We start from the raw sequence: 19,767 nt of genomic DNA on the forward strand, positions 1-19,767 counted from the left end.
TGCTTTAAATGTATAGGAAACTACTGTGTGCGACTTGAGTTTTCAACCTGTTAGATGGAAGCCAGCAGGATGAGGAAAAGCAAAGTGCTTTTATCCCCCAGTGTTCTCCTGTAAGGGTCAGAATGACTTAACCAGGCTGGCTCGGAGCAGCGTGCTAACAGCCTGATGGAGATGCTGCAGTTTTATCGTCTGTAAATAACTAAAGGTCTTAAGAGGCACAACCTGATATGTAAACAAAGATCCCTCTTCTTATTCCCTCCCCATCCCCACCGATAATATGAGATTCAGCCTCTTATTGATGTTCCTTTAGCAGATCGATGCTGTGCCGCAGGCTGACCTGCTTTTCTAATTCTCTTTTATACAGCTGAATACAGACTGGAACAAGTACGATGACAGGTTAATGAAAGCAGCTGAAAGGGGTGATGTGGAAAAGGTTTCATCAATCCTTGCCAAAAAAGGAGTCTGTCCTACTAAGCTGGATGTCGAAGGGAGGTCTGCGTAAGTAACTTCCAGTTCTGCAGTGGTGGTGGGGAAGCTGGTGGAAGTAGCTCCATTCCCAGGTCTTGCTGCTGCTGTAAAAACTGCTAGGTCTATAAATCTATGTGACACACGCTAGGAGATTCTAGCCTCATCTAGGCTAGTCTTGCATAAGCTTTTAATCAGGAATTGAACAAAGAAAATTACATAGCTCTTACGCTGAAGTGGAGAATGGAAAAAAGGAAGCCTTTTTGAACAGAAATCTGAACTGAGGGTTGATCTGGGAATATAAAGGTCTAGCAGTGGGGATGGGCTTGAAGTATGTAATCTAGCCATCTTTGGCAGAGGTATATAGTTAAATTCCTGATCTTTTTCTGTGTAGATGACTTATTCATGCAAATCAACAGGGATTGCCCCCAATTAATAGGAAGAAATACCGCCAAGCACTCCTACTTTGTTTATTTGAAGCATTCTGAAATACTAAATTTTGCCAATCTGTAGTTGATATTTTTAGAGCAATTAAAACTCAATTTAAGAAGGCTACTGTAGGCAGTGTTCTTTAACAGACTAGCTTGATTAATATCTAAAATAAGCACAGTCAAGAGTAAAGATAAATAAATTCACTAGATGATGAACTCAGCCATAATCTGTAGTAGTGTTCAAATGCTTTGAATGAAGTGTTATTAGAACTACCAGATGTAATGAGAGTTGTGTGGCAGGCTAAATTTCACCTTCCCAAGCTCCTGGTTCTTTAGAACATATTACATTAGTTACCCCTAATGCTTTTGTAAAACAGACTCGAGCTATTGACTTCTGACCTGCCTTTCTTCTCATCTTTTCTGCTGCGATGTTGAATGTTCTGACAGTTACTTTGAAATGACACATATAGGAATACTTGGCAGGGTGGCATATGTCTTGCAAACTGCTGACGACTTAGCTTATTTGCATTTTCAGCACTGGGGATCTATTCTTGTCTCTTCTAAATCCAGAGATAGCTTGGCATAAAATAAATGTTTTAAAGCTTGGTGTTACGTTTGTCTGGTTCTGGAAGTTAAGAGTGACTCTGAGTACTGACAGGTACAGCTTGCAATGACAGGGGTACAAGGAAGATGAACTTTCCTTTTTCCTTCGTTACTTAAAAGCTCAATAGCCACCTGGATTACAGTGGTTCTGAAAATGTTTGGTGTGATCCCACTCATCATAGCTAGTTTCTGAAAGGTGCTTTTTTTGAGGTGCTGCACCCATCCCCAGCCGCCATGGAATGCCAGATAGCTCAAATGTCAATTTCTCACAAAGAGCCTTTACTTCAGCAAGAGCATACATTTAAATACTCATACCCAAATGGGGGGAAAGAAAGGCAAGTGTAGGTATTCTACTTGAGTCAATGATTCCAGGTAAATATTGACTACTTCTCAGGAAAGTTGTATTGTTCCTTAAAGTGAAATCTGCAGAACCAGATTTGGACATTGTACAAAGTTGAGTTTGTACGGTATAATGCTTTGAAAATACAATGATTTGCTTTGACTTTCCTGGTTAATACCGCTGTTTTTGTGTATGAAACAGTTGTGCTTAAAGTTTTTTTTCTGTGTTTAGATTCCATGTTGTAGCGTCAAAGGGAAACCTAGACTGTTTGAACACCATCCTTATTCACGGAGTTGATATCACAGCCACTGATGCTGCAGGTATGCTTCATCTCGTCAAATGTTCAGGTGCAACTTGCAGAAGTTCCCAGCTCAGTTTTCACTTTGGTTTAGGGTTAAGCTAAGCTGCAGGGTAGATCTCCTTCCTTTCTTTAGTGTTTCCTGGGGTTGGCAAAACAAAACAAACACGCTTAACTGTATGGTCTATTTCAGCCAGGCTGTATCTGCTTGAGAAGAACAGTGTGAGAGCTGTTTTAAATGAATGTATTAATTTAAATATCAAGTGTGTTACACTGAGTGTTGGTAAGTACTGCACACAATGGGGCTATGACTTCAGTGGTATGGAAGGTGTTTGTGCACCTGTGTTGAGCCCTCAAAACTTCAGAGCACCTCTCTGCTACCTTCTTAGTTTGCATACGTGATATCAAAGTTTATGCAAAGATGTTGTGCAACAGGCAGTTAAAATGGGTGCTAATTTTGCCTCAGATTGTTCATCTCACAATTTAACTTGGTAAATGAATATTCTCTTGTTTCCAGCTTCATTACAGAAATAATCTAGCCTCCTTCCATATGACAGATTTCTTTTTAAGAACTTTTATACCATTTCTCACTATTCATGAATTCTTGGATGCAGTTTCCCTTAAAAAAAAAAAATAAAATAAAACTCACTGTTTATCAAATAGCAAAGTGTATGCAAGAGAGATGACAGCTACAAAACTGACAGAAATGTCCCTCCTCACCTCCCTCTAAAAAATGCATGTTCAAAATAGATCCCGAATTGACGTTGATATTTCTTTTTAGGTAGAAACGCATTGCACCTAGCTGCAAAATATGGACACGCTTTATGTCTGCAAAAGCTGTTGCAGGTACTGAAAGATATAACTTGTCCTTTGTTACGGTTTTTATTCTTTGGGTGGAGTGTGAGGGAAGGTGCTCTTAAATATACTGGTTTGAAATTGGGATACTTTAAATGCAATCTGAAGCCTATTTGATAACCCAAGTTACTTACTTTAACAGTACAATTGTCCAACTGAAAATGTGGATCTTCAAGGAAGAACTGCTCTTCATGATGCAGGTAGAAGGTTTTGCTTTTCTGGTGACTGTAATATGAAGTCTTTAACGATAACTCTCAGATGTGCCTAATTATTTTTAACTTCCCCTGCTATATGTTGTAATGACACTTGTCCTCAATAACAAGCTTGTTAACAGACTTAGAGGATGTAGGTCTATAATTCTCTTCTGATGCCTGTGAATTGTCTAGTAAAATCTTAAGTATCATGAAGAGTGTTCTAGAGCCATGATGTTAGTAAGTTAACTTCACTCTGTGGATTTTGTGAATCTTCATTATGCTGTGCAGTGTCTTAAAGTAGTGTCTGAGTTTACGTGTGCCTTCGGGACTGCTGTAAGAGAGCAAGTCACGTAGCCTTCTCATGCTTTAACTTGCATGAATTTTTGTGAAGCCAGTGCAGTGCTTAGAGTTTCATGAAGGTGCTGTTCAGCAATATAACCTGCTTTTTCCTCCTTCTCTTGAAAGCTATGTCAGACTGTTCCTCCAGCATACAGCTCCTGTGTGATCATGGGGCCTCAGTGAATGCAAAAGATGGAGTAAGTTGTTGCTTAGACCTCTCTCCCATACAAGCCCTACCGGAGCTCTTGTGCTTTCTTTGCTTCCCCTGCCTTTCCTTATTTCCTTCCCTCTTTCCCTCTTCAGGATGGGAGGACACCGCTGGTGCTGGCCACTCAGATGTGTCGTCCCACAGTTTGTCAGCTTCTAATAGACAGAGGAGCAGATGTTAATGCCAGGGACAAACAAAACAGGTAAGGCATGCAGAGGGTTGTCAGAATGCTTGCACACAGTTAAAGGGTAGAAGGCTGTCCGTTAGCTTTCAGGCTACAGAAAAATGTTAAATTCAGCAGGAAAAAACTCTGACCTGGGACTTAGTCCAGAAGTAATGTTACAATTCAATAATTCAGACAAAATTGGCTTTTCTTATTGCTTTTTCTTGCACCTAAAATACCTGTAGACTTGTGTGGAAAGTATTGCATGCTGCTGCCAGCAGGGAAATGGTGGTTGGCTGCTCTAAAGATTTCTGTCCACAGCTGCAACTTGCTCTCTTTGGGATCCATATGTAAAACGGGTCATGACAGAACTGTGGTACTTGAGTCTCACTGGGGCTTCCAAGGGACCTGAGGGTCCAGAACTGTTTTATTCATTATACATAGAGGAGTGGGTGGGGGGACTTTCTAACTGAGCTACTCCTGCCTGTTATTTCTTGGAGGACGGCTGCCTGGTGGTCAGTGGACATGAGGCTGCTGTGAGACAGAGCACAGGCACTTGCGTTGCATGTCCTGAAGCTGGCAAGTGTGTGTTTGGGAGGCAGTGCCAGGGCTCCCAAGCACTCACTCAAACTTTGTCTTTATTTTTTGTCTTGTGTGTGTTGTGTCTATTGATGTTTGTATGTAAGTAGAGTAAGCCAAAAATCGCATGAGATTTCTAAACAGCTGGGTGGTGCTCTCAGAGGCAGCAGGCTTATGCTGGGCTTCAGGGAAGTGCTGCTGTTAGTGTTGTTTTGCTTTTTGACAAATATTTAAACGTTGGCTAAATGACTTTTAAAATGTAGTCTCCTCTCTTGAGAGAGGAAATGTTCCTTCACTCAGCTTTCCATGATCAGAGATAAGTGTACAAAGGGTTTATATCTGTGAGTGCTCCTTTGAAAGCACACGATCCCAGCGTCTCTGAATGCAATCTTTCTCCCCATCCTCAGGACTGCCCTAATGTTAGGCTGTGAATATGGCTGCAAGGACGCGGTAGAAGTTTTGCTCAAAAATGGTGCAGATGTTAGTTTGGTCGATGGCCTTGGTCATGACTGTGCTTACTATGCCAGAATCGGTGACAATATTGACATTTTGACTTTAATAAAAGCTGCCATTGAGGATTCCGGCAAAGGTATGAAGAACACGCTGTTACTGCTTGCTATTACTCCTTCATTTGGGTTGTGTCTTCCCAAAGTTATGTCTTTGTGTGGCTGTGGGATGGCTGTAGTCCTTTAAACCAAAAGGTGATACCCACCCTGCATAGGAGGGAAAAGAAGGGTTATGTTTCTTTGCTTGTGTTTAGTAAAACTTTTTAAAGTTAATGCAGGCTGTGACATCATGAGATAAAGGGTATTAGTGTTAATGAGTCCGGCATTGCAGTATTCATCAGAGTTCAGCCTTATTTTTAGGACAAGCTTTGCTTGTATTTGTGAAATGCTTTCATTTTTTATTAGTTGGGGGGGAAGGGATGGTAGGAGGGGGAAAATTACTGTTTCTTGAAATGTCCTTCCAAGAAAGAAACATAAGTGGATTAACTAGGTATGCCTTGCTTGAATCTGAATGAAATGCTTTTTTTTTTTTTTTAACTTCCTATTTCATGTTGCTTTTTATTTTTAGGAAGAGATACCATGAAGAAAGGGCAGTCTGAACAAAAGGTAAGTCTTATTGAGTTGTGTTTTAACTGACCCAACAACATTTTTCAAGGTGTTCTTAACTCAAATGTTGGGTGTATATTGCAGAAAGGTTGCAGATTTGTGGTGTAAATCTTACTGATTTTTTTATGATCTTTGGTACTGTGAAATAATCAGCTTTGTTTGCTGACGTGTAAAGGTGATTAATGAGTAAAACTGTCTTTTGTCAGCTACATCCCTAGGAAATTTGTACTTGTTTCCCATCCCTAGGAAACTTGTACTCTCTACATGTTGCAGTTGTATGAAACTGAAAGAGGTGAGGTGTAAGCTGTTCACTCTCGACTGCCAAAATTCAGCACACAGCTGGTACTGTTGAGAGAGCGGCTAATACTGCACAGGGATGCAAAACTGATTCAGTATTTTTGAGTTGACTTCAAACGTAGCATGGAAGATTCCATCTATAATTAGATGGTGTTTGTATTTCTATATGAAAAATATTTTATTTGCATATTTGGGGTTTGAGCTTTGACAAGCATCCTGTTTTCTGTCTGGACGAGGTTGTGGGTGGTCTACTTATTGAGAAGCGGTCTGTCGAAGTTTGAATGCTCAGTGATATTGCCCCCCAGTGGAAGCTGAAAAGGGAGTTGTGAGAGCAGCCTACTGTCCCCAGAAATGGATGTTGTCAGACTGCAACAGGAATAAAAATTAACGCTTTGAATGTTGCAATAACAGATGTCTAATATGTCACAAAAGTGGAATCGGCTGCATGCACAGGAGGAGGTGAATGTCAGGCTGTATCAGAAGGAACATAACGCTCAGGTAAGCAAGAAGGATTTCTACAACTACATATTCCCACGTGCATAATGAACCAGGCATATTAAAGACAAGATGTGATTGTAAATAAGCATTAGCAATTCCATGAAGAAAGGTCACAGATATTGCTGTTTACTTAAAACTTAATTGTGTGAGTATGTAAAGTGGCAATTATGCAGATAAGCTATAAAGTTTTGCAAGAAAATAAAAATTTGTATAATGAATACTTGGGAGCCTCTTCACGTCACCCCTTCCCATCTCTTAATCTTGTGTCTACTGTGTCACAAAACACGAAGGTGTAACATTCTCAGGAGATATGGGCTTGTATTCCTTAAAAATAACTTGTATTATAATTGTTCTATTAACTGGTATTTGTTTTTTTGTCATCTTACTGTGTCAATACAGTTCTCAAACAGGTAAGTAAAACTAAGCTGTGGGGAACAAACCATGGAGAAATTGAGACTTTCATTTTGAAATCCTTTGTCTTAAAAGAATAAGGATCTCTAAATGAAACCTGTCTGCTTTGAGCTGAAGTGGTTACCTCAGGTGGTTATCTAGCAGTGGTTAAACAGCCTTTGTTTGGATGTAAACGCTGGACTGATTGAAGGCCCAAGACCATGGTATAGTTCTGATGTGTTGGATTCATATGCATTACCAGGGTGAGTCTTGGGGTTGCTGAAACACTTGTCCACTTAAAGGTTGCTGCACTTCATGCCAGTGAGGTTTTTTCATTACAGCTTTGGCTGTGGTGGTTGGGTTTCAGGGACTGTTTTAGTACTAGTTACTTTTACATGTTAGCAGACAGTAGGGAAGCAGCCTCTTTAGTGCTGTCCTAAATTCATTAGCTTTCCTCATGCGAGTATAGTGTATTTATTGCTTTATTTTGTTGCTTTTTTTTTTTTTTTTTTAAGGAATTGGAGTTAGAAAATCAAGATTTGAAGGATAGAATGAGAGAAGTTCAAGAGGAGCAAAGGATGTTGCTGGATAGAATTAGTGGGCTACAACTACAATTAAATGAGGTAAACTCAGTATTCACTGCTTTACTGTAAATATTTCTATGTGTTGCTGTCATTTTGTTCTGCAACGGCCTGCAGTCTGTAGTAATACTCAACATGTGAGGAGATATTACAGATTCATCCACTGATCCTCATAAAGTTGAGCAATAGCATTTATAGCTATAGTTAATGTAATTGGAACCATGAGGTATTCTGGTGTATTGTAATTTGGAAAGTAAACTTAATCTGCCATTTAAATGTAGGTGTTGTGTACAGGTACTTATAGCCACTGCTTATTTTCCAGTTGTTAGTTTAAGTGGAAAATGAGTGAAAACTCTTCAGTTGGCAAAAGTGGGTGGGGAAAGGGTTTTCAATATAGGATCACTCTCTGAAATTTGAATTCCCATTTCATACCAGCCACCTCCCCTCAACCAAACCATTCCTCCTGTTTACTATTCACACTCAAAAATCAGCATTTTTTAACTGAAAAACTCTTCCACCTCAATGGCATATGGTCTAGATAACTGAAAAGGTGTTCTATTTGCTTAGTATGTATGTCATGAGATACTGTTTTGACAAACGTCTTTATTTTTTCCTGTTGGCAGAGGTTAGGTGGTAAATGTGAGGGGAACAGTGTATCAGAAGCATGTAGTATTAGAAACTGGGATAGACTCATCAACTAATAAACTGTGTATAAGCCCCTTGAAAACATTATTTTAAAAATGATTTGTGGGGGGATTTTTGTTATTTTTGCAGGAGCAAATGTTTGCAGATGATCTTGAAATTGAGGTATGATTATATCACCTTAAAGTGTAAGAGAACTGTGAAATAGGGGAAATGTATATTGCATTTAAGAAATAGTATTTAAAACTATAGAGAAAAGCGATGTATAAATGCTAAACAAAGTATCTAGTAATATGTTCTCAGTTCATACAGCTGTATAGCATTTGTAATACTGCAACTAATATATTCTAATTCCTATCTCACCTCTAAAACAGACTTAATGTTGTAAGTATCTGTTTAAGTAGTGACTTTCATCAATGCAAGGCTAATAAATGTGGAGTCTAGTTTATTCTCATGATGTTGGTACATGTTCCCTTGACTCTTTCTTTGAGACTGTCCTTGTAGATGAGCAGCTTTGTAGAAGAATTTTAAAGTGAAAAATTCAAGGATTTTTTCAATGCTGATTTTGGTTGAAGTTCTCCCTAAACTACTTTTTTAAAGTTGCTTAAGATTTTATGAATCTGGTCATTCCTGTGGCCTTGGCTATTTGGCACTTTTTATTCTCTTTCAGAAAGATGAATTGAAGAAAATCCTAGCTACCAAGGAAAAACAGCAGGAAGAAAGCTTAAGAACTATCGAAGCTCTGAAAGCTAAACTGAAATATTATGAAGTACGTTAACTGATTTGAAATGTAGTAAGATGCTTGATATTTACTGTAATAAATACTTAAAGAACTTAAAATTGTTGAAAGGGTTATCTAATTTGAAAAGCTTTCTTTGCTCTTTGATCCATAGCTTAAATATGGAAAAAATTTGATGTAAGCTTTATTTTTTGTATTTCCCATTGTTTGCTTTTAGGTTGACTTTGTGACATCTGGAAGTAACTTTGGAAATAGTAAGTATAGTTCTTAAATTTGCTATGCGTGATGCAGTGTTAGAAAACAAAGTGTGTGTGTTTTTTTTTTTCCCTTTTCCTGTTGTTTTAACTATAGACAAACATAATGTGATTTTCCACACTGTAGACCTCAGAAGGCAGGCAGCTGGGCCCAGTTGTGTTTGTACCTGAGTTCTAGGGCATTATTGATCACTCTCACTCACAAGTGATTGTGGTCTCGTGAAATCTGGGTTGTAACTCTGGTATGTCTTCTAAGAGCATGAAAAACAAGCTAAGCAAGGTCTCTGCTCCAGAGCCTTTCCATTCTGCATTAACAGTGCTCTGGCTCATGTCTGTGAATTGCTTCTGCTGAACACGAAAGCTATGGGCATCGTGAGGGCTTGCTGTAGGCAAGTTGAAGCACAACTTTAAATGCAGTACCTCAACCTACACTTCTGCTAGAAATAATTCCATTTCCAGAAACTGAAGTCTTTTACATTTAACTCTGAATACTTAATTACCAACCTACATAGCACAGTTGCATTGAAGAGAATAAAACTAGGAAGGAAAAACATAGCTCTTGTGATTTGTGTTACTGTTTTTAAACAGACTAAATGCTATTTGCTTTGAAAATACAGGAAAAGAAGATTTATTACTTAAGCAAGGTCAAGTGTTTGCTGTGGAGTCACAGGTAATAAATATTTTCTCTAAGCAAAGTTCTAAGGTAGTTATGCTTGGGAAGGCTAAATATGCTCGTAAATGCATGTATATTAACCTGTTTCTGAATACAAAATTTTATATACTAGGCTTGCTATGTTTTTTTAACTGGTGGTGCCCTCTAGAGTTATGTTTGTGAAATGGCTTTAAGTGCTGTGAGGATATCAGTACTGAATGGCTTGTAATGGGCATTTTTAAACTGAATCAGCACATTGCTGGGTTAGCAGTCACACTTCCAAGTATAACTGGTTTTTCATCTCCATAACTTTTTCCTGCTTTAAATTCAGTTACAGTTCATAAGACTTTATTTTCCTGCCAACTTAATAATTTCCTGCCAATTTTGTTTGCTGATAGCTAGCAGCCTTCAAAAATCACCCAGCCAAAGACCCAAACCCTGTCCACAATAAGTGGCTTTAAGCTAATCGTGTCAGGAAGTGACCTGAAAGTAGTAAGTACTTGCAGCACAACTGAGTTCCCCAGAGCAGGTCTGTGCCATGTAATGAGCATAGTGCCTGGTAGCAAAGTGATGGTTGGCAGTGAAAGCCTCGTAGCAGAACAGCAAAAGTTCTTATTTTTTTTAGATATCCTTTATTGGACAGAGAATAAAATGACTGTTTTCTTCAGACATTTCTGAGAGGAGGTCCTGTTAACCATGACATACTCAGTCTCTTCCAATTCCTTTTTACTGTTGTTTTCGTGTGCTTGAGGGAGGGGACACTCTTACTAAATTCAATTTCTTTGAGCAGATGTATGATTAAATATGAATAATGAGGGAAAATAAAACGAATGTACTGTAGCTGCATGTTAATGTCAGTAGTGTCTGATGACTGGGAAAAAATAACTAGAATTATAATCAATTTTTATTGTTGAAAGCTGAAATATGTATTTTATAGTGTGGGCAGGAATAGAATAGTGTATTTAAAAAAAAGCTCTGAAAATTTTATGCTCATATCAGCATAGATATAAAGTAGTTATGAATTTGACAATGCACATGTGCATGACTTGGGAAAAAAGCGTGTATCTACTTTTGTGCCAATTTATCTTCAGTCTAGGTCTATGCTGAGACCCCTGGAGCTGTCCCTGCCTAACCAATCATCCAGTTCAGAGAAGGAAACTTTAAAGAAAGAACTTGACAACATGAGGACCTGCTATGGTGCAGCAAAAGAAGAAATAAACAAATTGCAGAGAGAACTGTCTCACAAGGTATCTGAATGTAAAGCTTTGGCATCAGAATGTGAAAGAACCAAGGAAGAATCTGACGGACAGATAAAACAACTGGAAGATGCTTTAAAAGATGTACAGAAGAGAATGTTTGACTCGGAAGGCAAAGTTAAGCAAATGCAGACCCACTTTCTTGCTCTGAAGGATCACTTGACTAACGAAGCTGCTTCGGGAAACAGTAAGCTAACAGAGGAGCTGAAGGATCAGTTGAAAGAAATGAAAACAAAGTATGAAGGAGCCTCTGCTGAAGTGGGTAAACTAAGGAACCAGATTAAGCAGAATGAATTGCTAGTGGCAGAATTTAAGAGAGATGAAGGAAGGCTGGTAGAAGAGAATAAAAGGTTGCAGAAGGAACTTGTTAAGTTGGAGATGGAGCGAGATAAAAAGGGAAAAAATGTCATGGAGTTGGAAGGACAGCTCAAAGAAACAGCAGCAAAGTTAGCCCACTCTGTAACTTCAGAGAAGTTTGAAAACATGAAGAGTTTGTTATCAAATGAAGTAAATGAGAAAGCAAGGAAGTTAACAGAGATGGAAGGAGAGCATGAAAAACTGCAGGCAGAGATTCGCCTTCTAAAGAAGGAATCTGAGAGTCAGAAAGCTAAACTTGCTCAGCATATAAAGCCAGAAGACCATGAGCAAATGAGGAGTGGATTTGAGCAAAAAAGCAAGGAACTTGGGAAAACAATTTCTGAATTATCACAGAAGAATCAAGCGCTGCAGAAGGAACTTGAAAGTTTTCAGGTTGATAACAAGATGCTTAAGCAACAAATCCAAGTGTTAAAAACTGAAATAAAAAGCCAGAATGTGCCTTTAAAAATCCATGAAGAATTGAAAAAAACAAGTGATGTGACTGTTGGTGATCTGACCAAAAAGCTTTTTGAAATAACTAAAAAGTACAATGAAAGCAAAGCAGAAGCTGAAAAGTTACTGGTGGAGAAGAACAACTTAAGTGAGAACATCAGCCACTTCCAAGCTGTGTACCTGTCTCCAGAGCAGCACAAAAAAGAAGTGGAAGCTCTAAAATCTAGTGGTATTGAACTTGAACGTCAGCTTGCTGAGCTTCAGAAAAAATATGATGATGAACAAGAAAAAATGTGCAAACTAGTGTCTGAAAACACAGTCATAAGAGAGACTCTCAGGGATCAGTACATTTTAGCTACAACACATGAAGAGATTAAAACAGTTTTGAATAACACACTAGAAGAGACTAATAGGGAGCTGTCAGATCTGAAGGGAAAAACTGAAGAGATAAAGCGAGAATTTGTGAGGGTAAATGAAGAAAACGGAACCTTGAAAAATAAGGTGAAACTTTTACAGAATCAATTACAAACTGAGTATATAAGCTTAAAAGATCATGAAGCCAAAGTGACTACTTTAAATAAAAGCATGCAGGAACTTCAGGAAAACAATGCTGCAATAATGGCTGAATATAAGAGGGGTCAAGAAGAAATCTTACAGTTACACGCAGAAATTGAAGCCCAGAAGAAGGAACTTGACACAATTCAGGAATGCATTAAATCGAGATATGCCCCAGTTGCCTCCTTTGAAGACCGAGAACAAAGCTTTGAAGCTACAGTGAAAGAATTAAAAGCGCAGTTGCAGGAACAGGCGCAGAAGTGCAGAGAAAGTGAGGAGGAAAACATGAAGTACAAACAGGAGAACGAAAAGCTCAAAAATGGCATTTTGTCCATCCAAAATGACTTGCAACAGAACTATATCCTCGCCGAGAAATCCCATGAATTGGAAAAAATGTTTGCAAGCAAAATGGAGGAGCTGAATGAGCAACTGAGAGAATTGCTGCAGAAATACACAGGCAACAAAGATGAGAAAGGTGAGCTGCAGGAGAGTGCCAAGCAGAACACACCTCTGCAGGCTCCTGTGGAGGGTCAGCACCTTTCAGTGGAACAAATTGAAGCCTTGAAGAAGGCGCTTGGTCACACTATAGAGGATCTAAAGGAAGCCCTCAGAAGTAAGAAGGAATGTTACGACAAAGAGACGCTAAAAGTAGGAGAACTACAGCAGGAGTTGTTGGATCTAAAAAAATCTTCAATATCTTTGGTAGAATATACACAAATGAAGGAAATGCTGGAACAGGAAATCAAAGCAGCCAAAGACAGTTTAAAAGAAAAGGAGGGTGAAAACCAAGTTAAAAATGAGGAAATCCAGAAGTTGCAGGCTGAGATTCAGCTTAATCGGCAAGCTCTAACAGACCTGGAGAGCAAAGATGTGATTGACATGGCAGAATACAAATCCATGAAAAGTACTCTGGAGGCCCAAATTAATAGCATAGCTGGAGACTTGTCTTGTGTAAATAAGAAGTATGAGGAAGCATGTGAAGAGGCTTTGCAAGCTAAAAAGAATGAGCTTTCTTTAAAGGATGAAAAGGAATTGCTTCAGTTACGGAGTTGCAGTATTGAGCAAGAAATTAAAGACCAGAAGGAAAGGTGTGATAAATCACTGATGACAATTATTGACTTGCAGAAGAGAATACAGGAGTCAGCAAAGCAGGTGGAAGCCAAGGATAACAAGGTAGGCTGTCAGCTAGTTAACAGTCCTAACACTTTTAGCGTAGTGGCAAAGAGCTAGGTTGCAGGTGCAGTTATGTAGCTGTTCATGTATGACGGTGTATGGGGCATGAGGTATGCAGGACTGGCCCAAGTCTGCAAAGCTGAAGTCTTGGCTTTGGTAGCATTATGCTAAGTTTTTCTAATTCCTTGTTAGCTTTTGGTATCATATATTGTGGTCAACCCGATAAAACTACCAACCTGAGTTCCAGACTCTTGGGGTATAAGCTCATTCTTCCATCAGTTTGGTGGCTTGAATGTTTATGGTTGTCTTTTAAATACAAGAAATATTCCTGTCTTGGTTTCCAAGTGTTAATACACGCGTTATACATGTTAATGTATGTTCTGTACAAAAGATGTCTCTCCCCTCACCCCTCATCTCTTAGCCAGTGTGATGGCATGCCAGGACAGCAGCTCTTCAGTGGTTGCCACTCTTCACCAGACTTTTTCTAAGTTAATATCATTTTTTCAATGAGGCATCCTTATGAGTTTTTTTTTAAATGTGCTTCTTTTAAAGATTACAGAACTGCTTAATGATGTGGAGCGGTTAAAACAAGCTCTTAATGGCTTGTCTCAGCTTACGTACACCAGTGGGATTCCTTCCAAGAGGCAGAACCAGCAGGTTGAAATGCTTCAGAACCAAGTAAAAACACTGCAACAACAGCTAGCTGTAAGTAATTCTGCAAGGTGCTGTCTGACACACAATTACGCTGCTTACAGTGATTCTTCTGTAGTATGTGGTCAGCAGAGCACGGTGGGCTTGGGCTTTGAGGAACAGCAGAGTATTCATAAATTTGCTTTTGTTTTTTTCTCTAACCACTTCTGTCTGTAAATCTGTTTGCTTCTTTCTGCATGCTAGAGTTGCAACATTTAGGAACTCTTCCAGATGAAATGGGCACAGAGAACTTGTGCTTAGGAGATATGGAAAGATGCTGCTCTAGTTCATGCCAAGACCATTTCTGTATGCTAGTTCCATGTTAATATTTCTTACCAAAAAAAAGATGAACCACGTATTTTCTCACTGTAAAAGAAAGTAAGGTGGTCCTTTCTTAATGGATTTGGTTATTGTCTGTTCTCTTGTCTGCAAATGTTGTGAAGTGTATTACTTACCATTAAGCACTAACAGTGGAGGGGAACACTTTGTGCTAAGTGCTGTGGTTTTGTGCACAAATGCGTACATTTTTGGCTCCTGTGACTTAAGTAGCGCTCATAATTAAAGCTACGTATGTGAGCAAAGTCAGGTATTAGTATATCTGTTCAGAAATAGGATGCATCTTCAATAGTATTTGCAAGGTTGGCCCTTGTAAGGCAAAGCATGCTTGAATTGTTTTTTTTAAACAGATGGCTAATGCTGTTGGTGAACAGGTTTTCTGTTTTAGCACCTGGGCTGGTACACTAGGTCAGCCTGTCTCTGACAGCCTTTCAGCAAAATTACTCTGCTGCAAATAACCAATAAAAAAGGTGAAAAAGTGACTTTCCCTGATTAGTGGAGGGGATATAGCTAACTTTAACCTTGAAATTTTTCTTTGTCTAGTGTGCAGAACCAAGGCAACAAAGCTGGAAATGGGAAGAATAGGTATTGATTTAATGACTTCATTTCTTTTCCTTGTCTTCCTTTTATAGGATGCTAAAAGGCAGCATCAAGAGGTAGTTTCAGTTTATCGGACACATCTTCTTAGTGCTGTACAGGTATGATAGTCCCAAGTTCAGATTGTTTTACTGTGTCATCTGGATGTAGAGATTCTTAAAACATTTCCACCTGTCATGCTAGAAGACAAACTTGAAAGTAGTATCTGTTAATTAGCTCTTTAAATTAGCAACCTGTTTTGAAGCTGAGTTTTAATTTTGAAGTTGAGAGAATGGACTGATCCCACAAAAAAGCACAAGTAAAAAAAAAAAAAGCACTGTAGTCTTACCATTCTGTGTTCTTATGGCCATTTGTCTACAGTGTGATCATATGTAGCAGGAACCTGCTTTGAGGATGATGATGTCTGGTGATGTGAGCATATTAATTCTGCATTATCCCACATAATGTGGGAGAGAAGTCAAATAGGAGCTGGAAATCTTAATGCAGGCCTGCTGAGTGGCTCTCGCTGAGTGAAGAGCTGAGCAACTAACTTGTGTTGTGCCTTCAGATACTTAAGTGTGCAAAGGAAGGACCACGGCTACAGCAGCAAGCTGTTGCTTCTAGAGAACACGAACAGTATGTTTTTTTTTTTTTCCCCAAATCATGTTTTTGTACAAGACTCTACTGGGTCAGAAAGGCAGACCATTCTTTCTCAAATGAGAAAACTGTAACAGGGTTCCTACAACATTTCAGATTTATCTAGAAAATGATGAAAATACAGCAATGAGTTAAGACTTCTGAGCAATTTTGAAGAATCTACTAATATGGGCTTATGAAGGGCTGACGTTTTATGGGACTTTTTCCTATTTTACTTTTTAACTAAGTGTTTGCTTGCTCTAGGGTCACATGGATGAAGATGTCCAAGCTGCTTTACTACAGATCATTCGAATGAGACAGGGACTTGTTTGCTGACGTGTTTAGTGCCATTGTTCTTGAAGGCTGCTGCAGCTTGTAGGAATGCTGTGATGATGGTAGTGATAACCTTCATGAGATTTGTGTAATTGTGATAATACAGCTACAATTAGAACCCCAGAAAGTTACTTCGTATAAGAAACAACTTTAAAAATTGAAATATTTTCTTTCAAAACAGTAAAATAGAGCTACTAAGTTTCAGAACTGACACTTCTCTCAAGAGATTAATAAAGGATGTAGAACATTTTAAAATTGGTATGCAAATTGACTGTCAAAATGATGACATAGTAGTTAAATTATTTCAATGTCTGATTGACCACTTCTTAAAACAAGGCCTATACCTAGAAATTCCAGTTTGTCCTATAACTTGAACTCTCATGATGTGGTTGAAAATAAATTATGTTCAAATGAGTTTGGCTAAGTATTGTAGCTGTATAACTCCTTCAATTAAGAAAGTGACTATTTTATTTGTAACTTAAGCTGATAGACACTTACTGCAATGTGTTTAGAAAGTCAGCTGCGAAGCTTGATGGAAGGTATTTAGGTATACGCTGTAACTTGGCTGGCCAAGTTACAGACTTTATTTAAATAAACTTTAAGATGTAGTGCCTTTGCTTTTTACAAGACACAAAAATCAAATTTTCCTTCAGAACACTAACTTTGTTTATCCCCTGACCCAAGAGATTTTTCATGAATGCTTTGTAATATCGATTACTGTAGGCTAAAGTAGTAGGACTGGAGTGTCATAGTTGGTAGAGCAGCATTTTGAAATAAATGCAATAGTTCTACTTGTGTATAATTTCATTCTTCATTAGGCATAATATGGATGTAGACTGAGCAGCTCATTTAGCTGTACACTAGATAATTTAGTTACTGGATTTTCAAACACTATCTCATGGAATTTTAAGGTATTTTCCTCCTAACTGTAAATTATGTACTATAATCTGATTATTTATGGGGAAAGATGCAAATAGTAAGATTAATGAAATGAGAATTTTTATTTGCTTGGAATCTACCTATTAAAGCAGGGCTTCATTTTTAACTGAAGGATGATATTCCCATAAGTAAGTTTCATGGCAGAAAATAATTTGGGACTATTCAAAGAGAGTAATTCAGAAGTGAGCCTAATAACATATGTTGGTGTTTTAATAGTGCAAACAGTGTGAGTGCTATTGGTAGCCCTGTTAACTTCAAGCTACTTGGCTGAAAGCATTTGCTTATAAGTAGCAAGTAGGAACCTGGCATCCTGATGCAGAGAAGATGAGCTGCCTTTTCTGTGTTCCAGAAAAATAAAGACTTAAAGAACGCTGAATTCTTTGCTTCACGTTAATTGGGCTTCCCAACAAGCTGTCTCTTGCAGGCTTAGGTCTCTTTTTCTTATTTCCAGTGATGTTATATTTATTTCCTTTTGTGTCCCTTTTTGGGCAGAGTCATGTCATAGAATTGAAGAGATGACTGCCACGTAGAGGGGGATACAGAAAGTGATAAATGTGCAGGACAGTTTTTATTATATAAATACATTTAATATATTTACTAAATACGTCTGTAGTACAACAGATCTAGTGCTGCTTTCCTTTAATTTCTTAGAGGACTATTACAGAAAACATCTCAGTATATACATTACTTTTAGCCAAATTCTTTTATGATTGCATTACTTGAAACTCTTATTAGAGAGAAATTGTTTTAATATACTAACTAACTCTGGCATATTTTGATATTGTATGTTTCTTTATTGAGGGAGTTCTATGTATGTTTTTCTAATATTTTCCCATATTACATTATTAATAAAATATTTTCTTCTTTTTTTATTGTAGTGGTCAATTCTGTAAAAGGTAAAGCAATGTAAATAGTTTTGGCAAAGTAGTGGGTCATGAAGGATATTGAAGTCATTTCAGTGCTCTCAAATACCAGGTAACACATTTATTTTTAGATGCCTGCTGGGATTGGTGTTTTTTGGGATTGGTGTTTTTCCATCTAATTTCAGAATTTGTGGTTGGTAAAAATTCTGATGATATTAATCAAGAATCAAAGATGAAGCTTCACTGGTTAGCCCTTCAAAGTAAACCTGCCCTGGCTACCTCTGCATCAAACAGGTCATGCTGCCTGTTGTACCAGTCCCTAGATTTTCGGGGTGACACAGTGAAGTTTTACTACTACTTTTAATGAAAACGTGTCCATGTAACATGTTACACTGCTGCCTGACTTCCTGATTTGCTAAGCAGTCTTTGCAGGGTAATTCCTTGGCGCACTATTCAAGTTGGCTTATTTGCTATGAATTGAAAGAGAGGGGCTCCCTACTTCTACAATTAACTTGATTTTTAGTTACGTGGTGTAACTATTGTTGCACGTGGGATGTGAAAATGAGGAAGGGGGTCAGTTGTTAGGGTATGAACAGTGCAAGTGAAACTTCACTGTATTTGAAGAGTGACTGGAACAATGATATCTTCATTGGACCTTGAAGGCTTTACAGGAGCTGCTTGTTTTCTGAGTCAGTAAGCAGATCCTTTCTTCAGGGTTCTTGTAAGTCTCTTCTTTGACCTTTAAGTGTGTGCGTGCTTCTGTGTGTAAAAGAATAAATGTTTGAGGTTTTCTAAAGAGGAAATGACACTTAAGTAGAACTGTTTTTTGATGTGTCTGTGATTTGATGTGTCTAAATATCCCCTGAGCCGGTAGATGTATTCTGTCAACCTCACGGAGTCAGTTAATGTACAGGGTACCACTGAAGTGATTTCCACTGATAATTTCCCCATGACTTTATATACTCTCAGATGTACTATATGGGTCTTGTAATCTCCGACATTTTTTTTTTTACTGTAGAGTAAGGCTAACTATTTAAAAGCTTTTTGAATGGTATTTGTATCTTTTTTTTTTTTTTTAGTAAGCAGAGTAATTTCCTTCTGCTGAAATAATTTATTTTTGTCATCTCTTTTTAATTGATTAACGTGCCTCTTAAACACCAGCTCAAAACATGGAGTGTAAGCTGCTAGTTAAAAATACTTACTGTTCTTCCACAACTTGACCAGTGCCAGAACAGATGCTGGAAGTGTACAACCTCAGCGTTTCCAGGTTTCTTCTGAGTGAAGGCTTGACTGTTGTAACTGCTGTTCCAGCAGTGACACAAATAGGTTTGACTCTTAGCTGACTTCAAGATCACTTTAGCAACTTTAACTCCGTCACGTTACTAGAAGCCTGAATGTGACTGCTGGCTTGGTTCACTGGAGTCCATATAGGAACTGTATATATAAAGCATGTGAGAATAAGTCAGTTTTGTATTTCTATGAAACATGAATTGGTAGCTGGGAATAGAGAACCTACTTTCTTGGTTTGTTTAAAAATGTTTCTTTAACTGGAGACAGAGGAATATTTATATGAGAGGGGAAAAATAAAGGTGAGAAGTTGGTGCTTGTCTGGAAACAAACAAAATCAAACACAACAAAAATTGCCAAGCCTGAATGTCTTGATCTCAATAGTTGCAATACCGTTCCTACAGATTTACTTCAGCTTGGTACAGGTTATTAGTAGTTTCTTGTCACTCTTTAATTCAGGACAAGTAATCACTTGAATGTAGGCTCTAAGAAATCTGGGTGCTTGTCTGACACCAGCTGTTGTGTGTGCTGAGAGTTTCAGAGCACTCTGTTACGTCTCCTCCTCAAAACCATCATGCTAAACCCATTTGATCTGCTGGAATTCAACATTTATTTTTTGAACAGTGCTTTCATGTGTTGAACTGTGCCTTGTTTGCTCTAGGAGCATTTCTGT

General features: G+C 38.3%; 1 protein-coding gene across 1 annotated transcript in view; it reads left to right on the forward strand.

Annotated features, from left to right (window-relative positions):
• The window catches only part of UACA (uveal autoantigen with coiled-coil domains and ankyrin repeats), a 29,571-nt gene extending 11,759 nt beyond the window's left edge, over nucleotides 1-17,812 (forward strand). The window contains exons 2-19 of the mRNA XM_068695198.1: nucleotides 365-498; nucleotides 2,071-2,159; nucleotides 2,919-2,983; nucleotides 3,135-3,192; nucleotides 3,652-3,722; nucleotides 3,829-3,935; nucleotides 4,883-5,064; nucleotides 5,550-5,587; nucleotides 6,296-6,382; nucleotides 7,288-7,395; nucleotides 8,128-8,160; nucleotides 8,666-8,764; nucleotides 8,952-8,988; nucleotides 9,606-9,658; nucleotides 10,732-13,434; nucleotides 13,987-14,139; nucleotides 15,093-15,158; nucleotides 15,937-17,812. Coding sequence (XP_068551299.1) covers nucleotides 365-498; nucleotides 2,071-2,159; nucleotides 2,919-2,983; nucleotides 3,135-3,192; nucleotides 3,652-3,722; nucleotides 3,829-3,935; nucleotides 4,883-5,064; nucleotides 5,550-5,587; nucleotides 6,296-6,382; nucleotides 7,288-7,395; nucleotides 8,128-8,160; nucleotides 8,666-8,764; nucleotides 8,952-8,988; nucleotides 9,606-9,658; nucleotides 10,732-13,434; nucleotides 13,987-14,139; nucleotides 15,093-15,158; nucleotides 15,937-16,008 — 4,155 coding nt within the window. The 3' untranslated portion in view covers nucleotides 16,009-17,812. The remainder of the gene's footprint in view (nucleotides 1-364; nucleotides 499-2,070; nucleotides 2,160-2,918; nucleotides 2,984-3,134; nucleotides 3,193-3,651; nucleotides 3,723-3,828; nucleotides 3,936-4,882; nucleotides 5,065-5,549; nucleotides 5,588-6,295; nucleotides 6,383-7,287; nucleotides 7,396-8,127; nucleotides 8,161-8,665; nucleotides 8,765-8,951; nucleotides 8,989-9,605; nucleotides 9,659-10,731; nucleotides 13,435-13,986; nucleotides 14,140-15,092; nucleotides 15,159-15,936) is intronic.
• The last annotated feature ends 1,955 nt before the right edge of the window (nucleotides 17,813-19,767 follow it).

This window comes from Anas acuta, chromosome 12, assembly GCF_963932015.1.
Source record: "Anas acuta chromosome 12, bAnaAcu1.1, whole genome shotgun sequence".
NCBI lineage: Eukaryota > Metazoa > Chordata > Aves > Anseriformes > Anatidae > Anas > Anas acuta.